The 27,412-nt window shown below is 39.0% G+C and overlaps 1 protein-coding gene across 1 annotated transcript; it reads left to right on the plus strand.

Annotated features, from left to right (window-relative positions):
• VPS39 (VPS39 subunit of HOPS complex) lies at nucleotides 1-27,412 on the plus strand. The gene is made up of 25 exons (XM_065636124.1): nucleotides 1-231; nucleotides 1,937-2,002; nucleotides 3,334-3,398; nucleotides 4,308-4,350; nucleotides 5,350-5,444; nucleotides 6,261-6,359; nucleotides 7,039-7,131; nucleotides 8,757-8,940; nucleotides 9,448-9,568; nucleotides 9,930-10,050; nucleotides 10,855-10,984; nucleotides 12,157-12,299; nucleotides 13,180-13,323; nucleotides 13,977-14,118; nucleotides 14,408-14,494; nucleotides 17,738-17,811; nucleotides 18,413-18,511; nucleotides 18,770-18,887; nucleotides 19,362-19,490; nucleotides 19,965-20,067; nucleotides 20,957-21,002; nucleotides 21,608-21,757; nucleotides 21,908-22,042; nucleotides 22,624-22,715; nucleotides 23,872-27,412. The coding sequence occupies exons 1-25, from the start codon at nucleotides 159-161 to the stop codon at nucleotides 23,945-23,947; spliced, it is 2,628 nt and encodes an 875-aa protein (XP_065492196.1). The 5' UTR covers nucleotides 1-158; the 3' UTR covers nucleotides 23,948-27,412.

Genomic DNA, 27,412 nt, shown 5'->3' on the forward strand with positions numbered 1-27,412 from the left:
GGGAGCTGTGGGCCGGGCGGCGGTGGCGGCGGCGCTTGGCTCGGGGTGGTTCCCCCCGCCGCCTCTGCCGCCGCCGCAGCGCGGGGGAGCCTCCCGCGGCGCTTGCCTCTCCCCGGTCGGCGGACGCTGTGACGGCCGGGCCCGGAGGAGCCGTCGCCATGCACGACGCCTTCGAGCACGTCCCGATCCTGGAGAAGCTGCCGCTGCAGATCGACTGCCTGGCGGCCTGGGGTTAGTTGGGGAGGCCGCGGCGCTGCCGGCCCGAGCCGCTCCCCTCCCCTCTTCGGGGCGGCCGGGGCGCCCTGTCAGCCATTCTCGGGGCCTGCCGCGCCGTTCCCTGTGGCGGGCCGGGGGCGACCGCGTCGCTCGGCCCCTGGCCACTGTACGCGGGAGGGCCGGCGGCCTGGGCGTGCGGGCAGCGCGGGAGCGCTTCCCCGGGTTTGGCTCGTTGCGGCGGCTTCGGGGCCTGCAGCCGGGGACTGCCGGGGCCGAGCGCCGCTCGCCGGGGTGGCGGGGCTGCCCCGCTCCCGCCCGGGGGCTGCCCCGCTGCGCCGGGGCTTGCTGCGGGTCCCAGGGCTGTAACCGCGGTTCGGCTGGTTTCTCGCTAAAAAGAGTCCCGTGTGTTTTGGCCAAGATTGATCTTGGAAAGCCAGTGGTGTGTCCCAGTCTTGGGGTTAGAGTCTGTTTGTGCGTGTTAATGGTATATAAATGTAGGTTATGTTTTCGGGCATACTCGACATTCAAGGTTTTGGTCAGGTGATTGCACCAGCTGTTGTAATGGTAAGGCTTGATGAAGCTTTTCCTACTGCTTGAGCCGTTTCCATCAGATGTTCTGCCATTGCACAAAGTTGGTAATTAAAAATCTCCAGACACTGTGGAACTGTGACCCATTTAATCTGTTTTAAGAACAGCATTATAACCTGGATAGTAATGCCATGTTTAACCATGGGTTGTTTATGCCAGATTTCTGTTGTAGACAAGATGTGAAGATGGTCTCTTCCTGCAGTGAGACTTCATCTTTTATCTCTTTGAAAGCATTTATTTTCTGAAGTAGAAAAAAAAAAGGCTAAACCCGCAGGCATGTGACAGGTTGGTTGTGTTAAAAGAGGGAAAAAGAGCTGTAATTCTCTCTCTACAACTTTTCTACCCGGTAGTAGAAAAATCATCTTGCAGTAAACAAGATTTTATTAAAATATCAGCATCTTTAGTAATGAGGGAGTGCTAAATGTAGAAAGAAATATTAGTGTATGCTTCTTTCCTATGTGATCTTCAGCAAGGAAGAAGAATTTCAGTCATATTTCATGACCCAATAAAGGTTCTGTGTCTTTTGAATGCTATAAATGCTGTAAATAGGAAGAGTCTGAAACTGTCACAGAGTTTGTGTATAAAAAGATTCTCTCTTGTAAATCTTTAATGAGTCATCCAAACAATTCAAATGCTGTTTAGGCAAAGCTGCCACTGTCCTTCCAGGCATAGCCGACTATGTCAGATTCTTATAAAAACTTAACTATTAAAAAAAAAACAACCCAAAACCAAACCAAAACAACAAAACACATGGAGCTCCTTGTTTTCTTCCCGTTATGTAGCCCTGTTTCTCTCTGGGAGACAGTAATGTTTGAAGAATAGTTTATTGCCTCTCCTGATTGCACAAAAGATGCAGTAGTTTGCTTCTTTACCTTTGTATAAACAAGTGGGATGTGATGTCTAGGCTGTACTCTCTTTTATTGCTTGATCTTTGGCCATCCTCTTCTGAGAATTAAAGCTACTTCTGAGCACTTCCACCAGAGAGATAATAGTACACATGTATGAAGTCACCACAAAAAGTCCTTTTTGGAATTTGAAACAGTTTTCCAAGTGTTTTCATGAATGTAATTTAGCTGTGAATGGCAGTCTTTGTTGAAATTAATTAGACTCTCTTTCTCCTCTGTTTTTGTAGAGGAATGGCTCCTTGTTGGTACCAAACAAGGGCATCTTCTTCTTTACAGGATCAAAAAAGACATAGGTAAGTTGATTTTTAAAATGGCACCAAAAGTTGATTGTTATTTTTATTTCCTGTGCTGTAAGAGGTTGTAGGGATGTTAACACAAGTGTGTTTAATTGCTGAGTTTTTCCTATTTAGATTTTAATTAATATTTGTGTGGGATCTTGGGTGAAAGTGTACATACTGTTTATCAGATGTGCAAGGAAGACAGCAAGTAGTATCAGCCTTTTTTCTGCTGTAAAGTGTGTTTTATACTAGGTCTCCATATGTTTGAATTTATAGTAAGTTAGTGTAATTTTTGTGAATATGGTGTGCACAGCAGTGCAGTGTGCTAGTTGCCAGAGGTTTGGTGTTTGCCTTCTGATAATGAAGGACTGGATTAGTGGAAGAGCAACTTTATGCAGTGGCTGCATGAGCATAAAGCAGTGGGAAAGAGGGGTCCCTCCTAACTTGTTCTGTCCTGTATTTACCCTTCTCCCTTCCTCTTTGACAGTCGTAAGTGTTCATAGTCTATTCTGGAGATGCCACAAATAGAACTGTTCTATTTTTGGTTTAGTTAAAATTGATTTTCATTGAACAGATTTGTATTTCTCATTATCTGCCATTATGTAGAAACTGATGTTATTGAACACAATAATGTAGTATAGTGTGGGACAGGAAAGAAAAAAAACCAAACGCCTGTTTCCAAGTTCATCAGCTCTTGGAAGGATGTTCATTTGTAGCTACTTGAATTCTAGAGACTGAATGCAGCTTGCTTTTTCTGAAATGTGTAGGCTGTCTGTTCCAATCAGAACATGCTAGTCTTGAGTTACTAGTGTCTTATCTCACATGGTAAATTTCTCCTCCTTTTTTGCATCAATGCCAGGAGAGGTTATGTCATCAGAAAGTGTCTGTAAGTCTTTATCCCTAAAACTCCTTTTAAACCCTTGTGGTGTAGTGTTTATTCCTTGTCTACTTTGCGGTGATGTGTTCCCTAGCAATTTAAATTGCTGATATTTGATTGGTGTGCAGAAAGTCTTTGTGGGTATCTTTGTATCTCTGGGTTTTATAATACTTAAATATAGTTCTTGTAATCTAAAATTCCAGCAAGGCAAAAATGTAACTATTGATGATGTCCTTGGATGGGTACAAGAAGTGTAATTTAATTTTTCACCTGACTATGCAGAAGACCTTCTGATGCATTTAGCTATCAAGTAAAAGGTAGCACAGATATGTGAGAACAGTAATTTTTCTGGTGTTAAGTGGCCAAGTTTACCTTCATAATTCTTTGTGATCTTTTTAGTGTAAGATGTATGCAGCCATAAATTTAAGGGGAACTTCAGTTCACATACTCTCTCAAATCTTTTTGGTAGGTTGCAATAGGTTTGAAGTGACGCTAGAGAAATCCAACAAGAACTTCTCAAAAAAGATTCAGCAGGTAGGAAATACCATCTTCTTGATGTGGGGACAGTTTTCCAGTGTTTTCAGCCAAAAAATGAAATATCGAATGTACTTCTGGAATCTCTGCTAAGCTCAACAACAAATTTCCCCCAAACTATAGATTCTTCTAGAGGTGGCACAGCCTGCTGCTTTTGCCTGCTCTTCCCATAACAGGAATGAGCTTGGTTTGGTTGCTAAAGCAGAAAGCAAGGAATTGGAACTTACAGGTTTAATTTTGGCTTTTATGGAAATGCTGTGGTTTGCTGGAAATCTTCAGCTGCTCTGAATGAGAATATTTTTTAAAAAGGTGTTAATATACCAACATACTGTAATAATTTGACTCTCAGATAAAATGCTATAGGAATGTAAAAGTAATTCCTCTTGCTTGGAATTTAGTAACCGACTATCTACTGCCACTCTTACTACTGTTCGGTGTGGTGAGGTTTTTGTGGTGTGTTGTGGCTTTTTTTGTTGTTTGTTTTTTTTTTTGTTTGTTTGGTTGGTTTTTTGGGGTTTTTTTTGTTGTTTGTTGTTGGGTTTTTTTGCCTTTGTTTGTGTGGTGGTTGTTTTGTTTGTATTGTTTGTATCGATATAAGCACTTAAAAGTCGTGCAGCCTCTTTCAGCAACACGCTGCATATTTTTTAGAAGTACTTCTTTACTAGTAAGGTATCTCTTATTGTAACATTTTACCAGCTTAGGTTGCAAGCTGTATGTGCTACCTTCTAAAAACTGTGTGCAAGTGAAAGGGGTTGCGGTAGCTGGAGGAAAGTTGTGCATCGAGAGCTGCCTTGCTGTTCTCATTATTTTGAGAGTATTTAAGATGCATTTTCTTAGACAAGCTATAATCAAGCCTTGTTCAGAAGTTTAGTTTATGAATGGGGTCACTAATAGAATTCTTTCTTTCAGATTCATGTTGTTTCTCAGTTTAAAATCCTGGTCAGTCTATTAGGTAAGCGAAGAAAATGTTTTAATATTTAATGAGCTCCTCTCGGTGCAGTTACGTGGCTGAATGTGGCGCCATTTCCACATGCCTGCATAGTAGTCTAGTTGTTGAAAAGTCATTGTGTAGCACTTAGACCCTCTTACTCTGCAGAGGAAGCATTACGCAGCATAGATTGAGAAGCAGCTTTGTTTGTTGTAAGCCAGCTTGGAGAACAACGTATTAATGCTAAATTTTGTGATTAAAAAAGAAAAAATACATATGTGTATGTATATAGTTTGTCTGTATTGGGCATGTATATATACACATATATATGTATGTGCGTGCATATGTGTGTGCACCATATGATAGGGGCTTAAACTTCTGTCCAAACTTATCTGATTGTTACACCAGATTCAGTTTACGTGCAGGTGGCGATCTTTTACCATCTCGTGGAAGATCTAAGCTTGCTTGTCTCTGGCTATATTTGACCTTATGATCTTCCTATGTCTTTTTTTGCTCATGTTGCTATTCCCTTCTTTATGATCTCCCAGTCCCGGCCCTTCCGACTCCAGCATGCGTAGATTTCTGCTGCCTGCGTCCTCGTGCGTACAAAACCTTGACCACAGCACCCTCCCTTTGCAACCATTACCTTTCTGCTAATTTCAGGAGGGAGTTCAAAATGGTCTTTGTTTATACAATCACCCATGGTGACCTCACTCTGCTCTGGCCTGCTTGCTGTCCCTTCCACTCCCACTTCCTCTGCTTGGTTGGCATCTGTTCTCGGTTCCTTCATGTAATTTTACCAACGCTGGTATTAGTTGTCTTTTCTGCATTTATCGTCTTATATTTGTATATGCCTTAGCACTTTTCAGCTTTTGGGAAAACATTCCTTTTCCTTTCTTGCAGCTCTTAGTTTCACAAGTTGTTCTTTTTATGTAAACATAAAATACGATAACTTATTTCAGTTAGCAATGAGCTCTACATGTATTAAATATTGAATAATAATTGGAATTTTGTTTAAAACAGAAAATAACATTTATGTCCATGACCTGTTGACATTTCAACAAATCACCACGGTTTCCAAGGCAAAAGGTGCATCTCTTTTCACTTGTGATCTTCAGGTAAGAGATGGAACACAGTGGCACAGGTGTTCTTACTGCTTTTAATAAGTTTAACGTTTTTATGTTGATGTATAGATTAGGTTTGTTAATTTTGTGTTACATGCAAGGTACTAGTGCTTTTTAAAATTACTATCTACTGGATATTGAAGCTTTGCTTAAGGCAACAATTTTTAATCTAGTCACTTTATTTTTTTTTCTCTTGTGCTTCATTAGATACGCTTTTTATCTCTTTGCCCCAAGGGGCAAATTGAATATTTTGCTATTGGTGCTTAGGCTTTTCTATGTGTTGAAACTAGTGATGTCTTTCATGGCGCCTTTAAATCTGGTCATTCCAAAGTGCCTTATTGTTTGTGTGTACAGGCACTTAGCTCTGCTAGTATTTAGTGTCAGGAAACTTTTCCAATAGGCTGGAATATTAAACAGCTATTAGTGTTTTTATTTTTCAGTATAACACATTCTTTGCATTGTTGCGTTTCCTCGCCTTTCCTATACTGTAGAATTCAAGCTATTTATCCTAGTCTTCAGGGCTGGGCTGATAGTTCTCTGCTTATCTTCTGTTTGTGTCTGTGTGTGTCTTCTTTATTTTATTTTTTTTATTTCCTTGGTGTCATGATCTTTGCCAAAGCTCATTTTTAAGTATCCAGCCCCCTGCCCTCTGTGCTTCCTTGTTTAGGGAGTGTCCTTCTGGCATGGATGAACAAAGCTGCTTTTCAGCTGACAGCTTTGCTTCAGGCTGAGGGTTCCTTTGGCCTTGTGTTATCTAACATGCCTCTTAGTTTAGAAGTTCCTATGAGTTAGGCCTCTCTGTTTTCACAGCAGTCAGATACAGGAGAAGAGGTGCTGAGAATGTGTGTGGCTGTGCGGAAGAAGCTACAGCTTTATTTTTGGAAGGACAGAGAGTTCCATGAACTACAGGTGAGTTGTTTCTGTAGTCCAGCATGCCTCAACAGGGAGCGTAGTTGCTCTTTACTGCTCGCTGCACAGTCCCTGTTGCTCAGAGGCACCACTGATGTTCAGAGCATTGGCTCCTGTTGGTTCTGCAGTGATCTAACAATGAAGCAGCAAATAAAAGTGAAATACAGATTGAAATCACAATTAGTGACATTCGTACAGTTTCATACATTTAATCAACAGCTTTTTTCTGTATTTTAACAATTTGGTTGTAGTACACTTGTAAGTCAGTGAAATGCATTAGTGTGCAGCCTTTCTAAATGTCTGCCTAACAATAAACACAATGGAAGTGGGTGCACTTCTACCCAAAGTTTTCCAGGTGTGTCGTTAAGTCAGAAGCAGTTCTCTGTGCTTGTTGTCAATAACTGCCACTTGTGAATACTAGGATGATAAAAATAACTGATGGAAACGGGTAGAGAGCTAGGCTACTCTTCTAAGAAGTGACCAGCTAGCTCAGAGCACGCCTCTTTATTATGCACGCATCTGGCTGTTTAGTTATATACTCCCATTCCTTGACCAGCAGAAGTCAGGCTTGTGTGGTAGGGAATATGGTGTCAACAGCAGTGCTGCCTGTTACGCTCTGTGTTGCCAAATTAGACTTTTGCTTTTCTCTTGTAACAGCTATTTTAACCTGTTTCCTCAGGGGGACTTCAGTGTACCTGATGTACCCAAGTCTATGGCCTGGTGTGAAAACTCCATCTGTGTTGGCTTCAAGAGGGACTATTACCTGATACGGGTAAGACTGGGGTAAGGTATGCAATGTTTAAGAAGATCTGGGTAGAAGTACCCACTATGAAGGCTGCTCCTGTGCTCAGGGATTTAGCTAACAGACGTTCACGAAAAACAGCATCTGGTACTCTTGCTATATGTGATTTTGGAAAGGACAGTCCAGGTCTATTCTTTGAAACTGATGTTTTGTCAGGAAGTGATATTCTGTTTATTGCTGTTGAAACCAGGATTTGAAGCTCTTGCAGAAGAAAGGCATTGAAAAAGATATATTTTGTTTTGGTAGCAGTTTGTGTAAGCTCAAGTTTACATTTTATTTAATGTATTAAGAAAGGAGATAGCTCTAGAAGAGAAAAGAATTTTTAAAATGCAAGAATATCTTATCTGGCAGACAGTAGAGCTTGACCATTTTGTCGTCTTTTGATTCTCTTGCTGAACTGTAGTGATTTCGGTCTGAAAGTCTCTAAACTTACCATTGTTAATTTAGTATTACAGTTTCCACTGATGCTTCATATGACAGCTATATTTGATTCTCCTTTTTGCCTTTACAATTGGCTTCTGCTTTTCTTATGGGCAAATGAGAAGAAGATGAGGTTCACCACACTTGCGTACATACATGGGTGACAACACTGATCTGTAGTCAACAGGAAAACTGCACAGTAATTTTTACAGTCACTTCAAACTGACACTGCTCACAAAAGAAATGATGCTTTTCTACAACCCTCCTGGATGTTGATTCCTGCCCTTCGAGTGTTAATTGTGCAGCCGCTCAAGCAGCAGAGTGGGAACTTGTGGTCCAAATGTCTGCTTTGGGTTGACTCTAGTAATTTACTGACCCGTTGTTGAATGGCTTCATTTCAGTAGTAGGCAGAAAAAAATATACATGTTTTTATGTTATTGTTTTTTGCTGACTAGCTGTTGATTTCCAAGAATACTTGAGCTGTAATTCAGGAAGCAGCAGGAACATGTGTCAGGAGTTGAAGGTGAAGCATTCTTGTTTTTGGTGGCAGAGAGTTGTTAGATCAGCTCATGAAACAGCTCTTTGTTGTGGGTGGGTTGTTTTGTTTTGTGTGTGGGGGGTTTGCTTGTTTATTGTTGTGGTTTTTTTGCTTGTTTGTTGTGTTTTTGGTTTTGGGGGGTGGGTTCAGTTTCTTGGACAGCACGTGGCCTCAAGAGTGAGTAACTAGAGCAGGGAAAAAGGCTAGGCAGGTTCCTTGGCTTTTGGTTTGTTTTTTATGTGTCAACACTCACTCATGCCAGAATAAAGCAGTGTTAAAGTTTTGATCTAAATGAAATCCTCTGGTTACACCAACAAGTTTTTGGACACTTTAACTGATGTTGCTACTGTGCTATGCATTTTATAAGCCTGTATGAACTGTGTGCTCAGCTACTCTCCTAGTAACAGGAATGCATCATCTCAGACACAGAAGTGTTAATTCTTTATTTCCAAATGATGTATAAGCAAGATAAATGATAATATGCAGAAAATGTTATTTCTACTCTTTAAAATTGCACTTGTGTTAATGATTAGTCTGGGTTGTAAATCCCTCAAGGGGTTTTTGGCTGTGGTCTTATGCAGCTTTGAAATGTAGGTTATTTTGAAAAATGTTTTTTAAATTTTCTTTATTATTCTAGGTGGATGGAAAAGGATCCATCAAGGAACTGTTTCCCACAGGGAAGCAGCTGGAACCGTTGGTAGCTCCTGTCGCAGACGGAAAAGTTGCAGTTGGCCAAGATGATCTAACAGTTGTGCTCAATGAAGAAGGGATCTGTACTCAGAAATGTGCCTTGAATTGGACAGATATTCCTATAGCCATGGGTGAGAATTAGCAGTAATTTTCTAAAATTTGCTTCTTTACTGCTTTATATATGACAAAATTGTTACATTCCCAATATTTGGCTGCATTTGGAGTGTGACAGTCTCTAAAGTATTTTAAGTTGTACTTTGATTGTGCAAGTTTTCATGTGTTTATTTTTGTTTCTTCCTCTTCTTTGCTTCTAGTCTGTATGCCTATCTCCTCCTCAGAAAATAGGCATATTGCATATCTTTTATAAAGGGACAAGATTTGAAATGGAGGGTAGTGTGTTAAAGCACTGTAGTTCTTCTGGGCATCTGAGTGCTACAGAAATTCCTTACGTTGAAAGATGAGCAAAAAGCCTGGTAGTAGTCTATTAGCAAGTTGCTGTCAAGTTGTTTGTTTTCAATAAGCAAAAAAGGGACACATTTCAAGGGAAAATAAATTTAAGAGAAGACTTGAAATTATGGCTTGTTTCAAGGCATATTTGGGAACAGTCAACTTATGTCCTTTACTTGTTTCACTACTAGAACACCAGCCTCCCTATATCATTGCCGTTCTGCCGAGGTATGTGGAGATCCGCACTTTTGAACCCCGTCTGCTGGTACAGAGTATTGAGCTGCAGAGACCACGCTTCATCACCTCTGGAGGGTACTGAGTATAACTGAGCTACTGTTGTTGGGCTGTCTGGGTGTATGGTAGCACTCTGAAAAACTGGGACAGGAAGAGCATTTCTAACTCACTTGGCTTAAGAAGTAGCATTGCAACTGTTTTTTATGAACAGACGAGTGTCATGGTCCTTGTACTTTGAAGAGTAAATGATAGGATTGAGTGTCTTTGGGAATTTCTGACCACTGGAGATCCATTCTTCTGTCTGCTTTGCAATATTGTTCAAGTTGCCTTTGTATCTGATCCATGTTTGTATTAACCAGAATTGTTCTTTTCAGATAGGGTATTGCTCCTTTCTCAGTGCTGGAACTTAGTAACTGACCTTTTTTTGTCTTGTTTACAGCACAAATATTATATATGTGGCAAGTAATCACTTTGTTTGGCGGCTCATTCCAGTGTCCATAGCCACACAGATCCAGCAGCTTCTGCAGGACAAGCAGTTTGAATTGGCTTTGCAGTTGGCAGTAAGTACTCCAAAACCATTGTGTTTGCAGCAGATACATTTGTGCAAAAGTACACAAAAGGATGTTTGCCTTCTGCTTGACTGTAACCAGTCTGGAGAGTTTAACCTCCCTACTGCCCACTTTGCACAAACTGGTAAACTGTAGCCTTTTGTGACTTCAGTTTTAGTTTTGTGCTGCCATTTCTCTGTGTTGATTTATTGTGGTTTAGATGTTGAGATATGATCTTTTATGTGAAAGATGGTGTTTCTTAGCTGTTTTATCAGTTGGGCTTCAAAGTCTTCAGACTACTTGTAAACAGTTTTGCTTGGAAGTGTGTGTTTTGTTTTGTCAAAAGACCAGGATTTTTTGTGATGGCCCTCCATGTTACTGCTGAAGTGTAGTAATTTTTTAGATATCCTGAAGCAGCACGCTTAATTATATTGCTGTTACTGGTTTAGGATTTTCTGGTTTCTGGGAACTTCCTTGAAATTACATTAAAATGAATTAATTGTGTTGTGTATTGCTAACTGGAAGAAAAACCACCACAAAACAAACCTTTGAAAAGGCAAATGATTGAAGAGGTAGTTGCTGTGATAGAGCAAGTATATAGGTAACAACAGGCAGCTTTCAAACCTTCCAGGTTCTCTCAGTGATACAATAAGCATAGCATCTAAGAGTCACCATCAGAGATGTTCACTTTGGAAGATTATCCACTTTCTTTTTATTCTCTCTAGAGGATATTACTCCTGTTATTTCTGTAGAGTGTTTCATTCTCATTTACAAGGCCCAGGAGTTCTTAATGTTTGTTAATTTCTATGTGTTTAGGAAATGAAAGATGATTCAGATAGTGAGAAGCGACAACAAATTCACCACATAAAGAACCTCTTTGCCTTCAACCTCTTCTGCCAGAAGCGCTTTGATGAATCCATGCAAGTTTTTGCCAAGCTTGGTACAGGTAAATGCTTGGGTTCACATTGAGATGCTTTGGTTAGGAGGAATGAAATGAAGCTGACAGACTGGGGTTTTTTGTTTTCTGGTGTTTGTGTTTCTTTTTTTTTTGATGGTTTGAACCAGAGGGGTATATTGTCCAGACCAGTCTCCTGTGAAGGGCAAATAGCCCAGGCAGATATTTAGGTGTGTTTGTTTTTTTGTGAAACTGATTATAGTAGTTAATTAACTTCAGTCAGTGAGTTAAATCATGAATTTGCCCTTTGTGCAGAATACACTTGTGTCGTAGGCTATTTTACAGCTTGCATAGCATGTACACATGTTGAGGGTTTCAACAACTGCCGAAAGGCTACTTATAGCTTGGAATGAAAAATAAGGAACAGTTGTAATTTACTAAATCCTTGGACTTGGACCAAACTGAGGACCCTGTTTCCTGTTTCATGGACCAAGCTACTGAAGCCAGGAAACTTTTCAGTGGTTTTTGAAGTCAAAATAGTCTCTGATGCTGTTCTTGTGGTTCATACTAGGGTTATTGGAAGAATACCTGGAGGCTGGACTGTACCATAGAATAGTGCTTAAGACAGATTCCTTTATTTGTGACAGCATATGCCTTGTGCATTTAAACATAGAACTTGTTTTGATGACACTTAGCATCATATTTACTTTGGAAAACTACAATTAAGGAAAAGGACTGAGAACTCAAAATAATTTGAACTTAAATTAGAAGGCAATGATTTTGAATTTGCCTAAACTCCATGAAAATGGATGCTCATTAGTTAGAGATAGTGCTATTTGATTCTCGTTTCAAAAGCACAGTAAATCTTTTCTTAAAGTATTGCTTGTTCCTAGAAATCGTGTCCTACTGTCAGAGTTGTTAATGCTGGGATTCTGTAAGAAGAGCACTAAGAGGATTATAATAATGGTTTGTTCTCCAGGTGTGCCAAGCACACAGATTAGAACTTGTGCTTAGACTTTGAAACAGTCTTTCTCTTGCTGCTTTTGCCTTATTTTAGCTTCTTTTCTGTAATAAGCGAATTCCATTATCTGGAACCTCATGGACATACAAGTTGATTACGAACAGCTCTGTTAGAAAGCTAAGGTTGCTCGAAGTTACATATATTTAAGGTTTGCAAAAAGAATGTTATGAATGGTTACTAATACTAGTTATTTTTTGCTTAGATCCCACTCATGTGATGGGTCTGTATCCTGACCTCCTGCCCACAGATTACAGGAAACAGCTACAGTACCCCAACCCTCTGCCAGGGCTCTCTGGGGCAGAGCTGGAGAAGGCACATTTAGCTCTGATAGACTACCTGACTCAAGTGAGTGCTTCTATATCGTTTTAGAGCAGGGTTGTTCAGGTTTAGCATACCTTCTTGGTTAACTTGAATGTGCAGGAAGCAGTACGCCTACTCCAGCTCTGTCATGCTAGTGTTAATGGCCTGTCTTCATGGTTGGAAGCTATGAGAAAGCAGGGGAACTGAAGGATGTGGGGTGCCCCAAAGATATGTGTGAGACATCACATGTGACTTCTGGGATGACTAGACAATACTTATTAATGGACCAAATCTGAACATGAGTCTGGTATTTTATTTCTAGTAGGCTTTTGAAGAGGGCCTGAGATCTTGATCTTCTGTTTTTGTTTTGTGACTGTTGTGGAGGGCACTCTATCCAGGAGACACATCAGAAGTATGCCTTACAAGGTGGAACAGGAGGTAGTGGGTACTGTAACTTCCTGCCCTCTTTATTTTGTTGTAACTGGAAACTGAATTGTTCTGTTGCCATTCTTATTAGACTGAAAAGAAGCTTGTGTCTGAAGGAAGATAATTTTTGTGTCTACTGGTCCAAAACCTAAATTGTTCTCCAGATGTTTTAAAAGTCTCCTGACTTCTCTAAAATGTCTGCATTCAGGTTAACTGAGTTTCCTTCTGACTATGTTCTCCAGAGTCTTGACATCTTGCAAAACTATAAATTGCAAAACTTGCAATACACTTGAATGTGGTTGGGAAAGTGATGTCTTGAATAGTTAGTAACAACAAAGATTAATCAGGAAATGATTAAAATGAGTTATTAAATTGATTTAATTTAGTCTTTTTTTTTTTTTAATTTAGTCTTTTTTTTGCTTGATGAGTTATATTTGCCGAGATGAGATAGAGAAATCCATGGCCTTTTACTGTTAAAAATTCACTTGATGTCCTGCAGAAAAGAAGTCAGCTGGTGAAGAAGCTAAATGATTCTGACCATCAGTCCAGTACCTCACCACTCATGGAAGGAACACCCACAATCAAATCCAAAAAGAAGCTGCTACAAATCATCGATACCACCCTGTTAAAGTGTTACCTCCATGTGAGTCTCTGCTTCACCTAGAGGCCTTTACCATTCAAGCTCTGTTGGAATTTCAGGTTGAAACTTTTGAGAAGAAGGATAAGGTGCTACTTCAGAAATTCTCACACATCTGTCTATCTTTGGTCTAAAAATGATCTATGAAACTTCAACGTTAGCTACTTTGCTCACTGGTCAGGAAGTAGTTTCATGGAGTAAAGCAAATGTGTCCTAATGAATGCTTCTTGTGTTGCCTTGTACTGTTAAATGCAGGAGAGTGTGATCTTTACTATCAACAGTGTTTTTCAAAGCTGACCTCTATTCCGGAAGTGGGGGAATAGGTCTGATATATTGGGTTTTTTCTATCCCAACAAATCAGGGAAATGAAGATGGGCCTTGATCTAAGATGTTAAGCAGGGATGTCAAACTCATTTTCACCGGGGGACACAGTCACCTCACGGTTGTCTTGAAAGACCCGAATGCAATTTTAGGACTGTATAAATGTAACTACTCCTACTGTGTCCCCCAGTGAAAATGAGTTTGGCGCTCCTGTGTTAAACTGTCATTTCTTATGCCATGAGAATACTTTTATTTTTTTTTTTCCACTGTTCCAACCTATGTTTTTTGCTGTAAACTTAGGAGATGCTCATGTTTAAGCACTCCCTTTTTGCTTGCAGACAAATGTAGCACTGGTGGCACCATTGCTACGTCTGGAGAACAATCACTGCCATATTGAGGAGAGTGAGCATGTACTGAAGAAGGCACACAAGTATAGTGAGCTGATAATACTGTATGAGAAGAAAGGTCTGCACGAGAAAGGTACGTATGAGGTTAAGGTAGGGAGAGGAGAAGGGATAGGAGCATGTATTTCTAGTGTTGAGTTTTAACTTGTCCTCAGTGAGCAGGCAATATTCTGAAGAGACTTTGTTTCTAGGTCTATCTCATGATTAAATCAGTTTTTATTCCTGTTACCCATTTGGCCCATGTGTTTAAAACAAAACTTTGTTTTGTCTCTGGTAGCAGAACATGAAAAATGCACCTTTTTGTGTTTCAAGCTGGAATGATACTTGTGATTATAAAGGAATGAACATTTTTGTTTTTCTGAAAGCATTACAGGTACTGGTGGATCAGTCAAAGAAAGCCAACTCGCCTTTGAAGGGTCATGAGAGGACAGTACAGTATCTACAGCATTTGGGTGAGTGAGAGCATTGTTTTTGTGAAGTGCTATGCTTTTTTGGCTTAGTGGTTATTCTACTGCTCAGCAACTTGCTAGAGACTTATCAAGTTAAAGGGTATCCTTGTCATCTAGTTTCTTGCATAATGCAAACGTAAGGATTAATCCATGAACGTCTTGTTGAACCTTGACTATCTTATTGGAAAATATTCTTTATTGCCGATAAAAACTTCCATTGGTAGAAAATATGGCATAGTATTTTGAATTTTCTTCCAGTGGTGATTTACGATCACTGACAAAAGCAAAGTTTAGCCTTCAGAAGTGTCAAGCTTTCCAGCTGGAAGGCTAACTTCCAGTTGCTAGGTCTTGTAGTATCTTTCCTGAGATGAAGAATCTTATATGGAGTTTTTGTTTTCTGTGTATAGTTAGACCCAGGTTATGACCTAAGAGTTGTAGTTGCTGGTCACAGCATCATGGTAGGAACTTACTTTGACTATTCATTGTGAACTCCCAAGTCCTTTTTTGGTTTTGCTGTTTTTGAGAATAGTCCCTTCCCATCCAATAATATTATTTTTCTAAATGCACAAGTCTTTAGTATCACACTAATAGTTTAGTAGTGAGTAGTGTATGAGGGAAATACCTTTGTTCATCTCCTAGTCTTACAGTGTTGGCAAAGTTTGATATTCTATAATTACTTTTTAAAGAACTCCTGCTGGCTTCTGTTAGCAACATGTTTATTCAATGATAATACATTACTTACAATGACATTGGAAGCTTTCCTGTTCGTGCCATATCTTGGTCTTACACTTCTTATTCATTGGTGTCATTGGTAATGTCACCGTCTTAGAAGCGTAGGTATGTTATATTCAGCATACAGCTTTAGAAAACAAACTTCTAATCTTACTTAAAAAAACCATTCTGTCATCTTGATAAATTAATCTTGATTGATCTATGTCAGCTGTTTGTTTTACCTGAGATTTATGGTGTTTCAGACCTGTAAGTATCCAAGTTGTCCAGAATACTTTTCTAAAACCTTGGCAGCTTGCTAAAATTCTTTTAGTCTTTGGGAGCTTTTCTGGTGTTTCAGGACCTCCTGAAAACCAGTTTTCCTGCATGCTTCTTGCTCAGTTCTTTAAAACTGATAATGAATATTTGGATCTCTTCACTTCAGAATAATGAAATACAGTGGAAACAATCTAGAAAAGGTTAATTATTGCTAATAAATGGAATGTTTTATGCTAGTGTCACTTGCAGCTTTTCCCCCCAGGTAAATAGCAGAAATGTAATACTCTGTGTGTGTGTGTTAACTGGAATAGCCATTCTGCCTTGGTTAACTGATAGGTGTCACTTCTGGGAGTCCCTTAAATGAGATGATAAAAGCATTTGAGGCTATGGAGTTTCTACAGATTTTTTTCCCCTTGCTCTCCCTTTGGTGAGGCTTTTGTAGTCATGAGCTTCTAATCTAGATAATGGTTGACTTAAAAAAAAAAAGAATTATGTGGGATGTATTTTTAGTTACTTTCACTTACATTCTGTGTGAAGTAGAAACTCTTCTTTAGTCATCTCTTGTATATAGGTTTTTGGACATTGAATGAAATTTTCTTGAATGGTTCTCAGGTAACTATAGAAAATGTTATCCAGGCTTGTAGCTGTGGCCTTTAAAGTCATTACTGATTTGGGTTTGAGATTTGCCATGCATCAACAGAGTAAGCACTTTTTGTTTATTGCATTAAAGCAAATATTAATTGTTAATTCTGTGACTGGCCATGCCCATCAAAAATAAACTTTATCTGTGCAGAGTTAGGCACAGGAGAATGATGTGTTTGATTGGGTGGTACATGGTGTTCTGTATTACAGTATTCCTTATCCGTTAAAATAGTGGCATGCAGAACTTCTTCCTATTATAGCTGATGTCAGGGATTTGTTGCTAAGAAAGTTTAGACATTCAGTGTCTGTGTTAATCCCAGCAGCACAGAACATCCTTGTCTGTGATCTGCAGAGGGAGCCAATTGGTTTGTTTTCCGATGAGCTGTGCTGTTGGCCTTTTAGTATTCTGATCTATAAACTTTGGTAGTTACTTGATAAGTTGTTCTCCTTCTGACATCCTGAGTGTTTTGAGTAGGTTGTAACTTCATCTTTGATTTGGTCATGATTTCAGCAAAGGCAGCTTGATCAGTACTTTGGAAAGGAGCTGTTGTAGTTCATCTCACTCTTGTTTATAAAGAGTTAGATTTTCTTTGTCTCTTTTTCTATATGAGAACTTATTCCCATGATTTGTCATGTCTTTTATTTAAATTTTCTCAGGCTAGCAAGCCCATTCCCATATAATGCTCTGTGAATTCAGAAAGTTAATTGAAGTTCAGCAAAATTAGGACCCATGACCCTAGTGCTGTTTGCCAAATCACTGTTTTGTTTTTGAAGCTTTGAAATTGGCTCTTAGGGGCGCTATTTGAATTGTTTTACTTCGTAGTGCTTATCTTCTGTTTTTTGAAATACTGTTACTGTGGAGCTGCTGCTTGTTTTAAATGTTTAAAAAGTAACTTACTCATGATGTTGTGGGATAAAGAAGAGCAAACAATGGCTGCCTTTTTATTGGATTGGTGTAGGTTTCTGTTTCTTGTGTAGTCCTTGTTGCTTTGTTTGGGCAGTGAATGCCTCAGTGGGTTCTGATACAGAGGGTGAGGGGGAAAGTCATGTTTTCCTAATATGTTTGTAAACTTTGTGAACAAATTTGTCCAAATGGAAGTATTCTTTTAAAGAGGCAGGTCTTAAATTTTCTTCAAAGCTAAGAGGTCATTACCTGTCATGTAGCTTCTGTGCCTCTTACTTCAGTACTATGGTGCTTTACTACTTGTTAGGAAGCATCTGACCCTTTGCTATAGAAGTCATTAGACTGGCAGGCTGGAAATGGACTGAAGGAAATTACACAAGTGAAACTACCATCTTCTACCTTAATTAAAAAAAAATATAAGAGAAGACTTTTGGAATGTGATTAAGACAGCTGAGCTCAGTTTTGGTCTGAATAGTTTACGTTTGGTGGCATTTAATATTTGAGTTAATTATTGTTCCTTTTAAGAATCATATTTGCAAAGTAATGAAATTGTGACTTTAGTGTGGAATGTGTGATTTGCTTGACTTGGAAAAAAACGAACCGAATTCTTCCTGTAAATTAATCTTTGCTGGCTCTGAAAGCATCTGCTTGTGTTGTGAGTAGAAAGATCTTTAGGATTTTAACATTGAACACTGCTGATTTTTGTATTCCAGGCACAGAGAACTTGCATTTGATATTTTCCTACTCTGTCTGGGTGCTAAGAGATTTTCCTGAGGATGGATTGAAGGTAAGTGTGGTTGAAACAGGTACATTGCCATGGAGATTCTTAGTGCAGTGTATGGAATTGGGAGAACTCAATGTAAGAAGCCAGGTATTAATGCTAAATCGAATTAAATATATAATTTATATTTTCTGTGTTCCATACTGTGGTAAGATTAGCAGTAGATAGAGCAGGACAGCCTTTCAGTTTTTCTCATGCTTTTCTCTTCTTGGGGTACTTTATCTTGTAGCATGTGGCTGGGAACCTTTGATGGAACACATAACGTTATCGATGTCATGCTTTTTGCACAAGAGCCTGATTGAAGATTTGAATGTCAAATATTTAATATGCCTTTCTTACTTTCCCTTTCCTCTTTGATATAGAACTGACTTCCTATATTTGAGAAGTGTTGGGCACTGTAAATGAAGTGTTAACTAAGGCAGAAGTTGGGATATTTGTTAATCCTTTCAGATGTGAGATAGCTTCTGGGTGTCTAAATATGATGCTCAGATTTTTTTATATTTCTTATGCTTATCTTTGGACATATGTGATGATATGCTGGGCATCAGTGCCACAGAGAAAATACACTGTGGCACTTAAATTCTCTGAATAAAATTTTGTTTAACAGATATTCACAGAAGACCTCCCTGAAGTGGAAGCTTTGCCACGAGATAAAGTGCTCAGTTTCTTGATAGAAAATTTTAAAAGCTTGACTATTCCTTATCTGGTAAGAACTTAATTTGTACTAGTGCATTACATTCATTACAAAATGTTATATGTAAGGCTTTAGTTCTCCAGGTGTTGGAGCCTGATGCTGTCTCAGAGAATGCTAGCTTTCCTATAAGTTGTGCAAAGAAAAAATAATTAAAATATGTGAAATCCTGAAGTTTAGCTTAGTAAAGGCAGGCATGGAACTGTCGCTTGCTTATAACAAATTACTTCCTAGAGGAAGTTTCTATAACTGAACCTGAACATGTATTTACAGGAACACATAATTCATGTCTGGGAAGAAACTGGTGCGGAATTTCACAACTGTCTGATCCAGCTGTACTGTGAGAAAGTGCAGGGCTTAATGAAAGAATATCTCCATTCTTTCCCTCCAGGTATGTTTAGTCTTTCCTGGTGGGAGGCTGGGGGGCGTGGGACAGCACAGGGGAGCTTTCACAGTGTGTCACTTTAAGCTTTCCCTGTTTGTATCCAGAAGGTGATATCCCAAGTGATGAAAGAACTGGAACAAAGTTGTGTGTTTGTAGGGAAGTCTAGTTCATTGCCTCACTAGAGATCTTAAGGGACCAAGTGACACTTTGTTCATGATTAAGTGTAATGGCAGCTACTGCTTCCTGAATTCTACACATTAAAGGTAGGGAAGTGTCTTGAATAACTGAGTCTATTGTTTAAGCTGTCACTTGATGTGTTTTAGGGAGTTGAAGTAATTTGACAGGTGCACCAGAATCTCAGCCCATATAACAGTTTCATCAGCATTTGGTTCCTGCTCATAATGATTTGTTTCTCTTTTTCTGTACTAGTGTAGTGAAAGAGTTGTCTTACTGTAGCCTGCGTTGTTTTCTTCCATGTAGATAAAACTCCCGTGCCTGCTGGGGAGGAAGGAGGAGACTTGGGGGATTACCGGAAAAAGCTTCTACTTTTTCTGGAGAAGTCTAGCTGGTATGAACCTAGTCGGCTAATTAGTGACTTCCCCTTTGATGGTGAGTTCAGTTTCCATAGATTAACTAAACCCTAGTTTATGGCATTGTACAGCAAAGCCTCTTCACTGATTGTGGAATCATGGTAACTAGAAACAGAAAAGATGGCTGGATCTGTAGTTGCAGGCTACTGATGTGTAACTAACTCTGGTTTTGCTGGCACAGTTGGGTTTACCAGTGCCTGCAGGATTCCTGTAACTGTTGGCCTAAAACCTTGTGGTGTCTCCCATCACTTAAACATTTAGCCTAACTTTTTGATGAGCCTGTATTGCTCAACAGGTCTGAAGTGTTTTGTATCTTAAGGTTACTTAAGTATTCATCAAATGTTACTGAGACTAGTGTGAAGCAGACTTACAGTCTCTGCGTAACTTCAATCTGTGCTCAGACTATAGTCCCTTCTGTTAGTTTGGTCACTAATGGAGCTTATGTTGTCTTTTCTCTGTGTAACTATTGACTAATCCTTCCTGCTTTCTCTAGGTCTTCTAGAAGAACGTGCTCTGCTCTTGGGTCGTATGGGGAAGCATGAGCAAGCTCTGTTCATTTATGTTCATATTTTGAAGGATACCAACATGGCTGAAAAGTAAGAATTTCTTTATTTTTTTCTATTTTTTTTACTCACTGCCCTGTGGAATGTTGCTGTATGTGGAGCACGAACACTGTAAGCCTTTAGGATCTTCCTGGTTTACGTGTTTTCTTGACTTTTAGGCTCTTCCGGATATCCACAGATGATGGTGCCGAACCCTTGAGGCTTACCTTTTCATGCTCTTCTATCCTTGCTCTTTAGAGCAGTAGGACTCTCATCAATGCATTCTTTGTTTCCACCTGTTCTCAGTTTGTGAACTTCTCTGTGTTGTCCTTTCTCCTTTGAGAGATTCAGTAGCCCAGATGCAAAGTTGAACTCCTTCAGTTAGCAGAATCCTCATGTATCGTATCAGTGAACCTTCTGAGTAAATCTGAAGTACTTATGTGAAAATAGGGTTAACTGATACTGGCGAGTATATCTGAACACTGGGGCCTGTTCGACATAGCTTCCTTTAAAGCTAGTATCAGTAAATGCCTCTTAGAGGACGTTCAACCCTGGTATGCAGTGTACACTAATAAACACCTATTCTTCGTGATTCAGTAATTAGATATATCTACACATATATTTTTATGCTATGATGTGTTGACTAGATACTTCTTTTTTTTCTCCTTTTTTACACAGCTGAATTAAACTTGGGTTCTGCATGAATGCTTTTCAACTTGTTTGGAAGTGGGAGACTTGCACAAAACCTCCCTTTTTCTCAGCATCGTAATGCAGAGTAAATGGTGTAATTTTGTTCAGCTTGATTAATTGATCAAAATTGGGTGTACAGTGACCTAACTTGGATGGCTTCACTAACCAAAGCTTCTAAATGTTAATTTCTGTGGACTGATTCTCTGGGTTCCAAAACTGTCCCTGCATTTCACTTCATTCTTCTCTGTTCTAGCTACTGCCACAAACATTATGACAGAAACAAAGATGGCAACAAAGATGTAAGTAGCTTCATCTTTGCAATCTTCCTTTTCAGTAAGGATGTATTAGACTATTCACACCATTTAGGGATTTTAAAGTTTTTGATCTGTATAGACTTTTTCAGGGTTTGTGTATGTGAACAGGAATCTGTGTATAAGCTCTTGGAATGTAGTAATTACTAGATGATTTTTTCTTTTTTCTCTTTTTTTCTCTTGAGAATGTTACTGTATTACTGGTGTTAAGGATATATGCTGTTGCTGAGGTTGTGATGGAATTCAGAAGACAAAATACTCTGTGTATTCCACATACTTCTACAGGAAAGTTAATGTTAAAAAGCAGTCGAGTGTTGGTTTCTAAAGATGATTAATGAGTTAGGCCAGATGAGGGAGGTACGATTAAAACGGCTTTTATAGAAAAACTTTAGTGTAGAATGCAAGTCTTAAGGCCTTGAACATCATTGATACTATTCAGTTTTTGTTGTTTTAAGGTGGGAGCTGTTTAAATGAGCACTTCAGAATTTTGAATGGCATGGGTACAGCTTATTAGTACCATTGCTGGGTTCCACCAGCACTGTCAGTTGTGGATGTGTGCAGTGGTTTCAGAATTTCCCTTTTTTGTGCAACAGGTCTATCTGTCACTGCTCCGCATGTACCTCTCCCCACCAAGTGTTCATTGCCTGGGACCAATCAAGATGGAAGTGCTGGAGCCTCAAGCCAACCTGCAGGCTGCTCTGCAGGTCCTGGAACTACATCACGGCAAACTGGATACTACCAAGGTAAGAAAGACTTGTAAGTACGCCGTTTGTCCCGTTGGCAGAAGGTACAGGAGTAGGCAAGTGAACAGATTGTAACGGTGTCAAGCTAAATGTGTCAATTTCTATTATATTTTGTTCTCTGTTTTCTAACTTAAGTATATTTTGCTCCAGGCAATAAACCTGCTCCCAGCAAATACACAGATTAGTGAGATTCGGATCTTCTTAGAGAAAGTCCTTGAAGAAAATGCCCAGAAGAAAAGATTTAATCAAGTACTCAAGAATCTTCTCCATGCTGAGTTTCTGAGGGTAAGTACCCACCACCTGTCATTTATGGGAATGGTGTTTTAAAACCGATGTTTGATGACCTGGTTTTTATACAGAATATGTGTCCTCTAGATGGTGCTGTAATGCACCTGCAATTAGTAGATGTACATCAAGTAGATTGAATGTCTCCTTGTCAGGAGATGGCAAGTACATTCATTTTAGTTTGGATGAGTTGTGTGCTTTTGCAGTGAGTCTCTGGACTCACTGAGCTCTGGTGTGCATTGCAGGATGATCTCAGAGAGATGGACTGGATTTCTTTCAAATAAACTACACCAGGTGATGCACTTCGATAGTTCACTGGAACACCATTAGCGGTTTGAGTGCCTCAGTCTGTGGACCAGACTAGGTGAAAGTAAAATCTTGCAATTCAGATAGTGTGGGTGTTCAATACTACCTGCTCTGCTCTACAGACCCACTTCTTTTGTGCTGTACAACTTGCTAACGTAGATATAGCCACTGAAAATTAAATGTTGTTACAGGTTTCGGTTTCACTGGACTAGGAGGGAGCTGTGGTGTGGCATTGTTTTTTGAGTCAGTTTGTGTTTATCTTTAATCTTCTCTAGGTCCAGGAGGAGCGGATCTTGCATCAGCAAGTGAAGTGCATTATTACAGAGGAGAAGGTGTGCACTGTATGTAAAAAGAAGATAGGTAACAGGTGAGAAAGCATGTGCCTTAAAGTCTGGGAAACTGAATCAAACATGAAACTTGTACGCTTAAACTAGGAATGTTGCAAAACTTAGAATGTGTATATACTTTGGGAGAACTGCAGTATGAGGTGACATTTGAAGAGTGAATTGGAAATTATATCACTCAACTAGGTAGCTGGGAAAACATCAGAGCTTTAGTCAATGACGTTTATTGGAAGAATTTAATCCTGCTTTCAAGAAAGGAGAATAAAATCTCTTCAGAAACTTGTCAGACTTCTTATTTCACAGCTCTGGAAAGCTGAAAAGAACTTCTTGTACTGAATTTGGAAAATTTTCTAAGAACAATACCTACTACCTGCTTCTTAACTGGACTTAAGTAGGATGAAAGAGAGAATATCAAACTAAGACACATGTATAATGGCTTTGTGGTTCCCTGGCTGATATAGATTTTGTAGCCTAATTATCTTAGGACATCCAGAAGTAGAACTAGTTCACATGGTACCTGGATAACAATAACTTTTCTCCTACCATTCCTAGTAGGTAATTATGGGTTGCTATAGGAGGCAAATTTTACTTGCGCTTTTTCTTCTTCGAATTCTAGTGAAGTGCCAGATGACTAGCTTATTCATTGTTTCTCTTGTTGATGTGAACCATTCTGAGATACCAGTAGCGTTCACAATGATGGGGAAAGGTTCTTTATTCCAAAGCATTTTAATGAACACAGGTCTAAATATACTTGCTGCTGTGCATATTCAATTTTTTGCTGTTAGTGTGTAGAACGTAGCATCAGAATTTAAATTTGCATACGCAGCATTGCAGTATTGTTCTAGTTGTCAAGGATTTTTCTAATGCTGTTAAGTTCAACAAGATTTTGAAAGTCAATCATGTCAGTATGTCACCCCATCTTTAATTTAGTACCAATGACTTCCAAGTAGTGTGCCTACAGAAATGAAAATAGTTAGTATTTTTTTTAATTATACTCTTACAAAATCTGTAGAAATCTTTTGTCTGGTTTTCTCAAGAATATATTCAGACTGTAATTTAAACTGCAAAGTATCACTTTCATGTAAGCATCTTTTTCTGATTCTGACACAACTTGGATGTTCTTGTTTCAGTAGAGAAAACTGTATTGACAGTTGATTTTCATGTTCTATTTCTTTACAGTGCATTTGCTCGATACCCTAATGCAATAGTTGTGCATTATTTCTGCTCCAAAGAAGTCAACACATTGGACACCTGACTTTGTCATGGTCAACATTCATATGAAATTCAGAACTGACAACTTAAGAAGCTGATGCCTCTGAGATTTTGGTTTTTTGAGGCTTGTTGCTAAGTTCTCATATACTGGGTAGAAGTCAGTTGTAACTGTGGATTAACTGTACTTGTCTGGCAATATTGATTTACTCAAAAATGACTTTAACCATGTTACTACAGTGATGGCAACTACACTGTACCTCTTGGTACTCAGATGAATAATAGAAACTGATTTTTATAGTGAGTTTTGTATTGCACTCCAACCTTGTGAATGAGTTGTTAGACAACTGTTGGGCATTCACCACAAATCAAGTTTTACTATAAAACTTAACCTCTGTAGGATGACAACGTTGTGATTTGGCCTTGTGTGTAAATAGCTCCTTCAAAAGAGAAAATTCCCTTAGTCTTTGTGGCTGCATCGGTGTTTCACGGAAATCAACCAGGTTTTTGGCATTTAGAAGGCTTCTATGCCTATTTCTACACCTAGAAATACAATTTTACTTTCATCTCAGTAATGAGAATGTTTAAATGCTGGCCAAAGGAATCTTTTTATTGATGTTCAGTGTTATATCCTGATCTTGTGATAAGCAGAAGTTCCACAGGAGGTAGTCAGACAAACAGTAAATACCACTAGTAAGCATTTTTTTCTTTTTAGTGTGAGCTGTAAATTGAATTAACTTCTGTATTGTTTGCACTGAATATGTTCACTCTTAGCATGAGTGGCAGCTTGGAGACTATTCTAAGTAGTTCACATCTGACTCATACCAAAAAGCAGAGAACACTCTGTAAAGCAGCTTCTGAAGGGACTGAACAATAGTTATTGCTTGAGTTTCTAGGCTACACTTTAGATTTGTGTATATAAAGTCCTTTGGTCTCTGGTTCACTTTCCAGCATTGAAGTAAAATCCAGACTGTTTCAACATCTCTCTATTTTAAATGCTCTAGAACTGTGTTCTGCTCAGGCTGGTACTGCTCTTAAGTCACTCTTGGGCCAAAAGTCTTAACTACAAAAACTGGATTGTACCATACTCCTTGTAGGCTGTAATATATTTGTCTAACTTATTTTTCCACGAACTTTAATCTATAGCAGATTGGTATGAGGGATATTAAAAGGTTTGATCGGTGCAGAAAGAATCAGTGCAGTGGTAATGAAAAGGCAGCAGTAGCAAACAACCCAATAGCTGGATATCTTACTCCCAACACCCCGGTCTAGCAATACTTATAAATATGTAATTATTAAATGCTATGGAGTGTGACTTGTCACTACCAGATATTGCCTTCTAATGAACAAGTAGATGGATAAAGCCTGTCTGCCTAAGGTCTAGTTGGATCCCAGTTAACATCATGGGTTTACTTAAGCCATTGTTATGCGAGTGTTTTATTAGGAGTAGATCTGCTGTAGGCTGACGAGTCCTAATTCACTTTCATTTGCCAGTGTTAATAGTTTCTCCTGATAACTGTTTGTTTTTTTCATTTTCCCATGCATTTGTATTTCTTGTTCGCATGCCATGCATTCTTAATGGATTTCTTAATCCAGTGTTTTGCTGCTTCTGTACTTGGATGTCTTGGGCAGTATTGCTACTGATCTCTTTCTGCAGGGGCTGGGTAGAGGGAATCTGTGGTGTTAATGTTTTTAACCTTGTATTTCTTCTATTTGGAGAAGAAAGCCTAAAAATACTTATATTGGTTTTGCACATTCTGTATAGATCTTTATACACTTGTTCAGGTACAGAGGGAAGATGATTTGGGAGAGTTGTGTTTACAGGTCATTGAAAATGAAAGAAGGGTATTTTAAAAGGCCCTGTATTCTTTGTAAACAGATACAACAATGTTACTCTGATTTTTACCTATCTTATGTTTAGTATTCTTAGTCCGATTTTTATTTACCTTCATTGTCTGCTACCAGGAGAGCTATATTCACACATGAGGATCTCCATTGTGCTCTTACTTTCACGGTTAAGGTTGTGCCTCTGTTCACCTCCATTGCGTACCTTTTACAGAAATGTGGTTTGCGATGTATTTTTTTTTTTGGTTCTTATAGTGTGGTTTGGGTTTACGAACTATACAGCAGGTTTATCTAAAGCAATAGATTGTAATAAATATAGTGAACCAGCCTGTGTTTCAATCATTGTGCAGTTAAACTTCTCTGGGCTGCTGTAGATGTTTTTACGTATTAGTCCTCACTTTCTCCTGGAAGTCAGACCCAATGCAGGGGCTCCCAGTATCACCCCTGCTTTAGTATGTGTAACTCAAATGAGGCTACGTCATATGAGAGCTGTCTTCACTTTTCAACTTTAGTTTGTAGATCTACAGGTTTATCATACGCTTGTGAATGTTCTCAAAATATGACTAAACCCACTTTTTGTATTCTCTCTTTGAAGAATGTTTTTCAAAGTCTTATACTGTTAAATATGTACTTATTACAGAACACTAAAATTACTGACAATTTATTTTTGAGTGGTGGTACGCGCTTTCTAGGTGGGGAAGGATGTTGAGCTCTCTATGACCAAATCAGGAAATGTTTAGGTTCACAGGTTTGCATTTGCTCGAATCATAGGTCATAGACTAGTCTAGGGTTGGAAGTAAAATACAGATCTTTAGTTCTCCCATTCTATAGAAATGGGAGATATTGGCTCTGAAGAAGTCCTTGTGTCCATGCCAGACAATTGAGTATATTGGTGTTTTTTGGAGAAAACCAACCCACCAAAATAAACCCCAAACAGAAACTTTGACAATGTCCTTTGGAATCTCCTCTTCTAATTAGGCAGCTGCAAGTCACTGCATCTCAGCTCTCCTCTCAATGCAAAAGGGGTGCCTTGCGAAGTCTATGCACATTTTAAATACTATATAGTATAGTTGATGATGGTGTCATTTGTTCATGCTTGCCGACAAATAACTGAATTAAATGTAGATGTACACCTACCTTTATGACTATGGGGATGCTGATCCAAGCAGAAGTAAAGTTGCCAGGTGTGAGGCTATTTTTGTTGCTTCATGTTTTGATGTCATTTTGCTTGCTTGTTTTCTTAATCTGCTAGGAAATGACAAAAGCGAGTAGTTGCTCTTTGGCTATTAAGTGTCTGTAGATAGCTAAAGCTGCACACAAACACTGCTAATGGATGATCTGTTGACTATGAAACAATTCTGAAGCATATGTTCTAAAGAATTCTCAGTTTTTCTTGAGAGAAAAATTAAAGAGAAATTCCATAAACATGAGATGTTTGTGCTGAGATTTCATTGGAAGAGGACAGAACTTCAGGAAAAGACAGGTAAGTCAGATTTGAAATGCAATTGGGAACTCACAGGATAAAATAGAGGGTTTATATACTGCCTGTAATAAACTGTTGAGAATACTTGTGATTTCTCCATTTTACCTCACTGCGTGAGGCTGCTGCAGTTTTCTTGTAATTTGTCGTCATGAGCTTTATGAGATTAAATAAATCACACTTACG

Source organism: Caloenas nicobarica, chromosome 5 (assembly GCF_036013445.1).
Source record: "Caloenas nicobarica isolate bCalNic1 chromosome 5, bCalNic1.hap1, whole genome shotgun sequence".
NCBI classification, from domain to species: domain Eukaryota; kingdom Metazoa; phylum Chordata; class Aves; order Columbiformes; family Columbidae; genus Caloenas; species Caloenas nicobarica.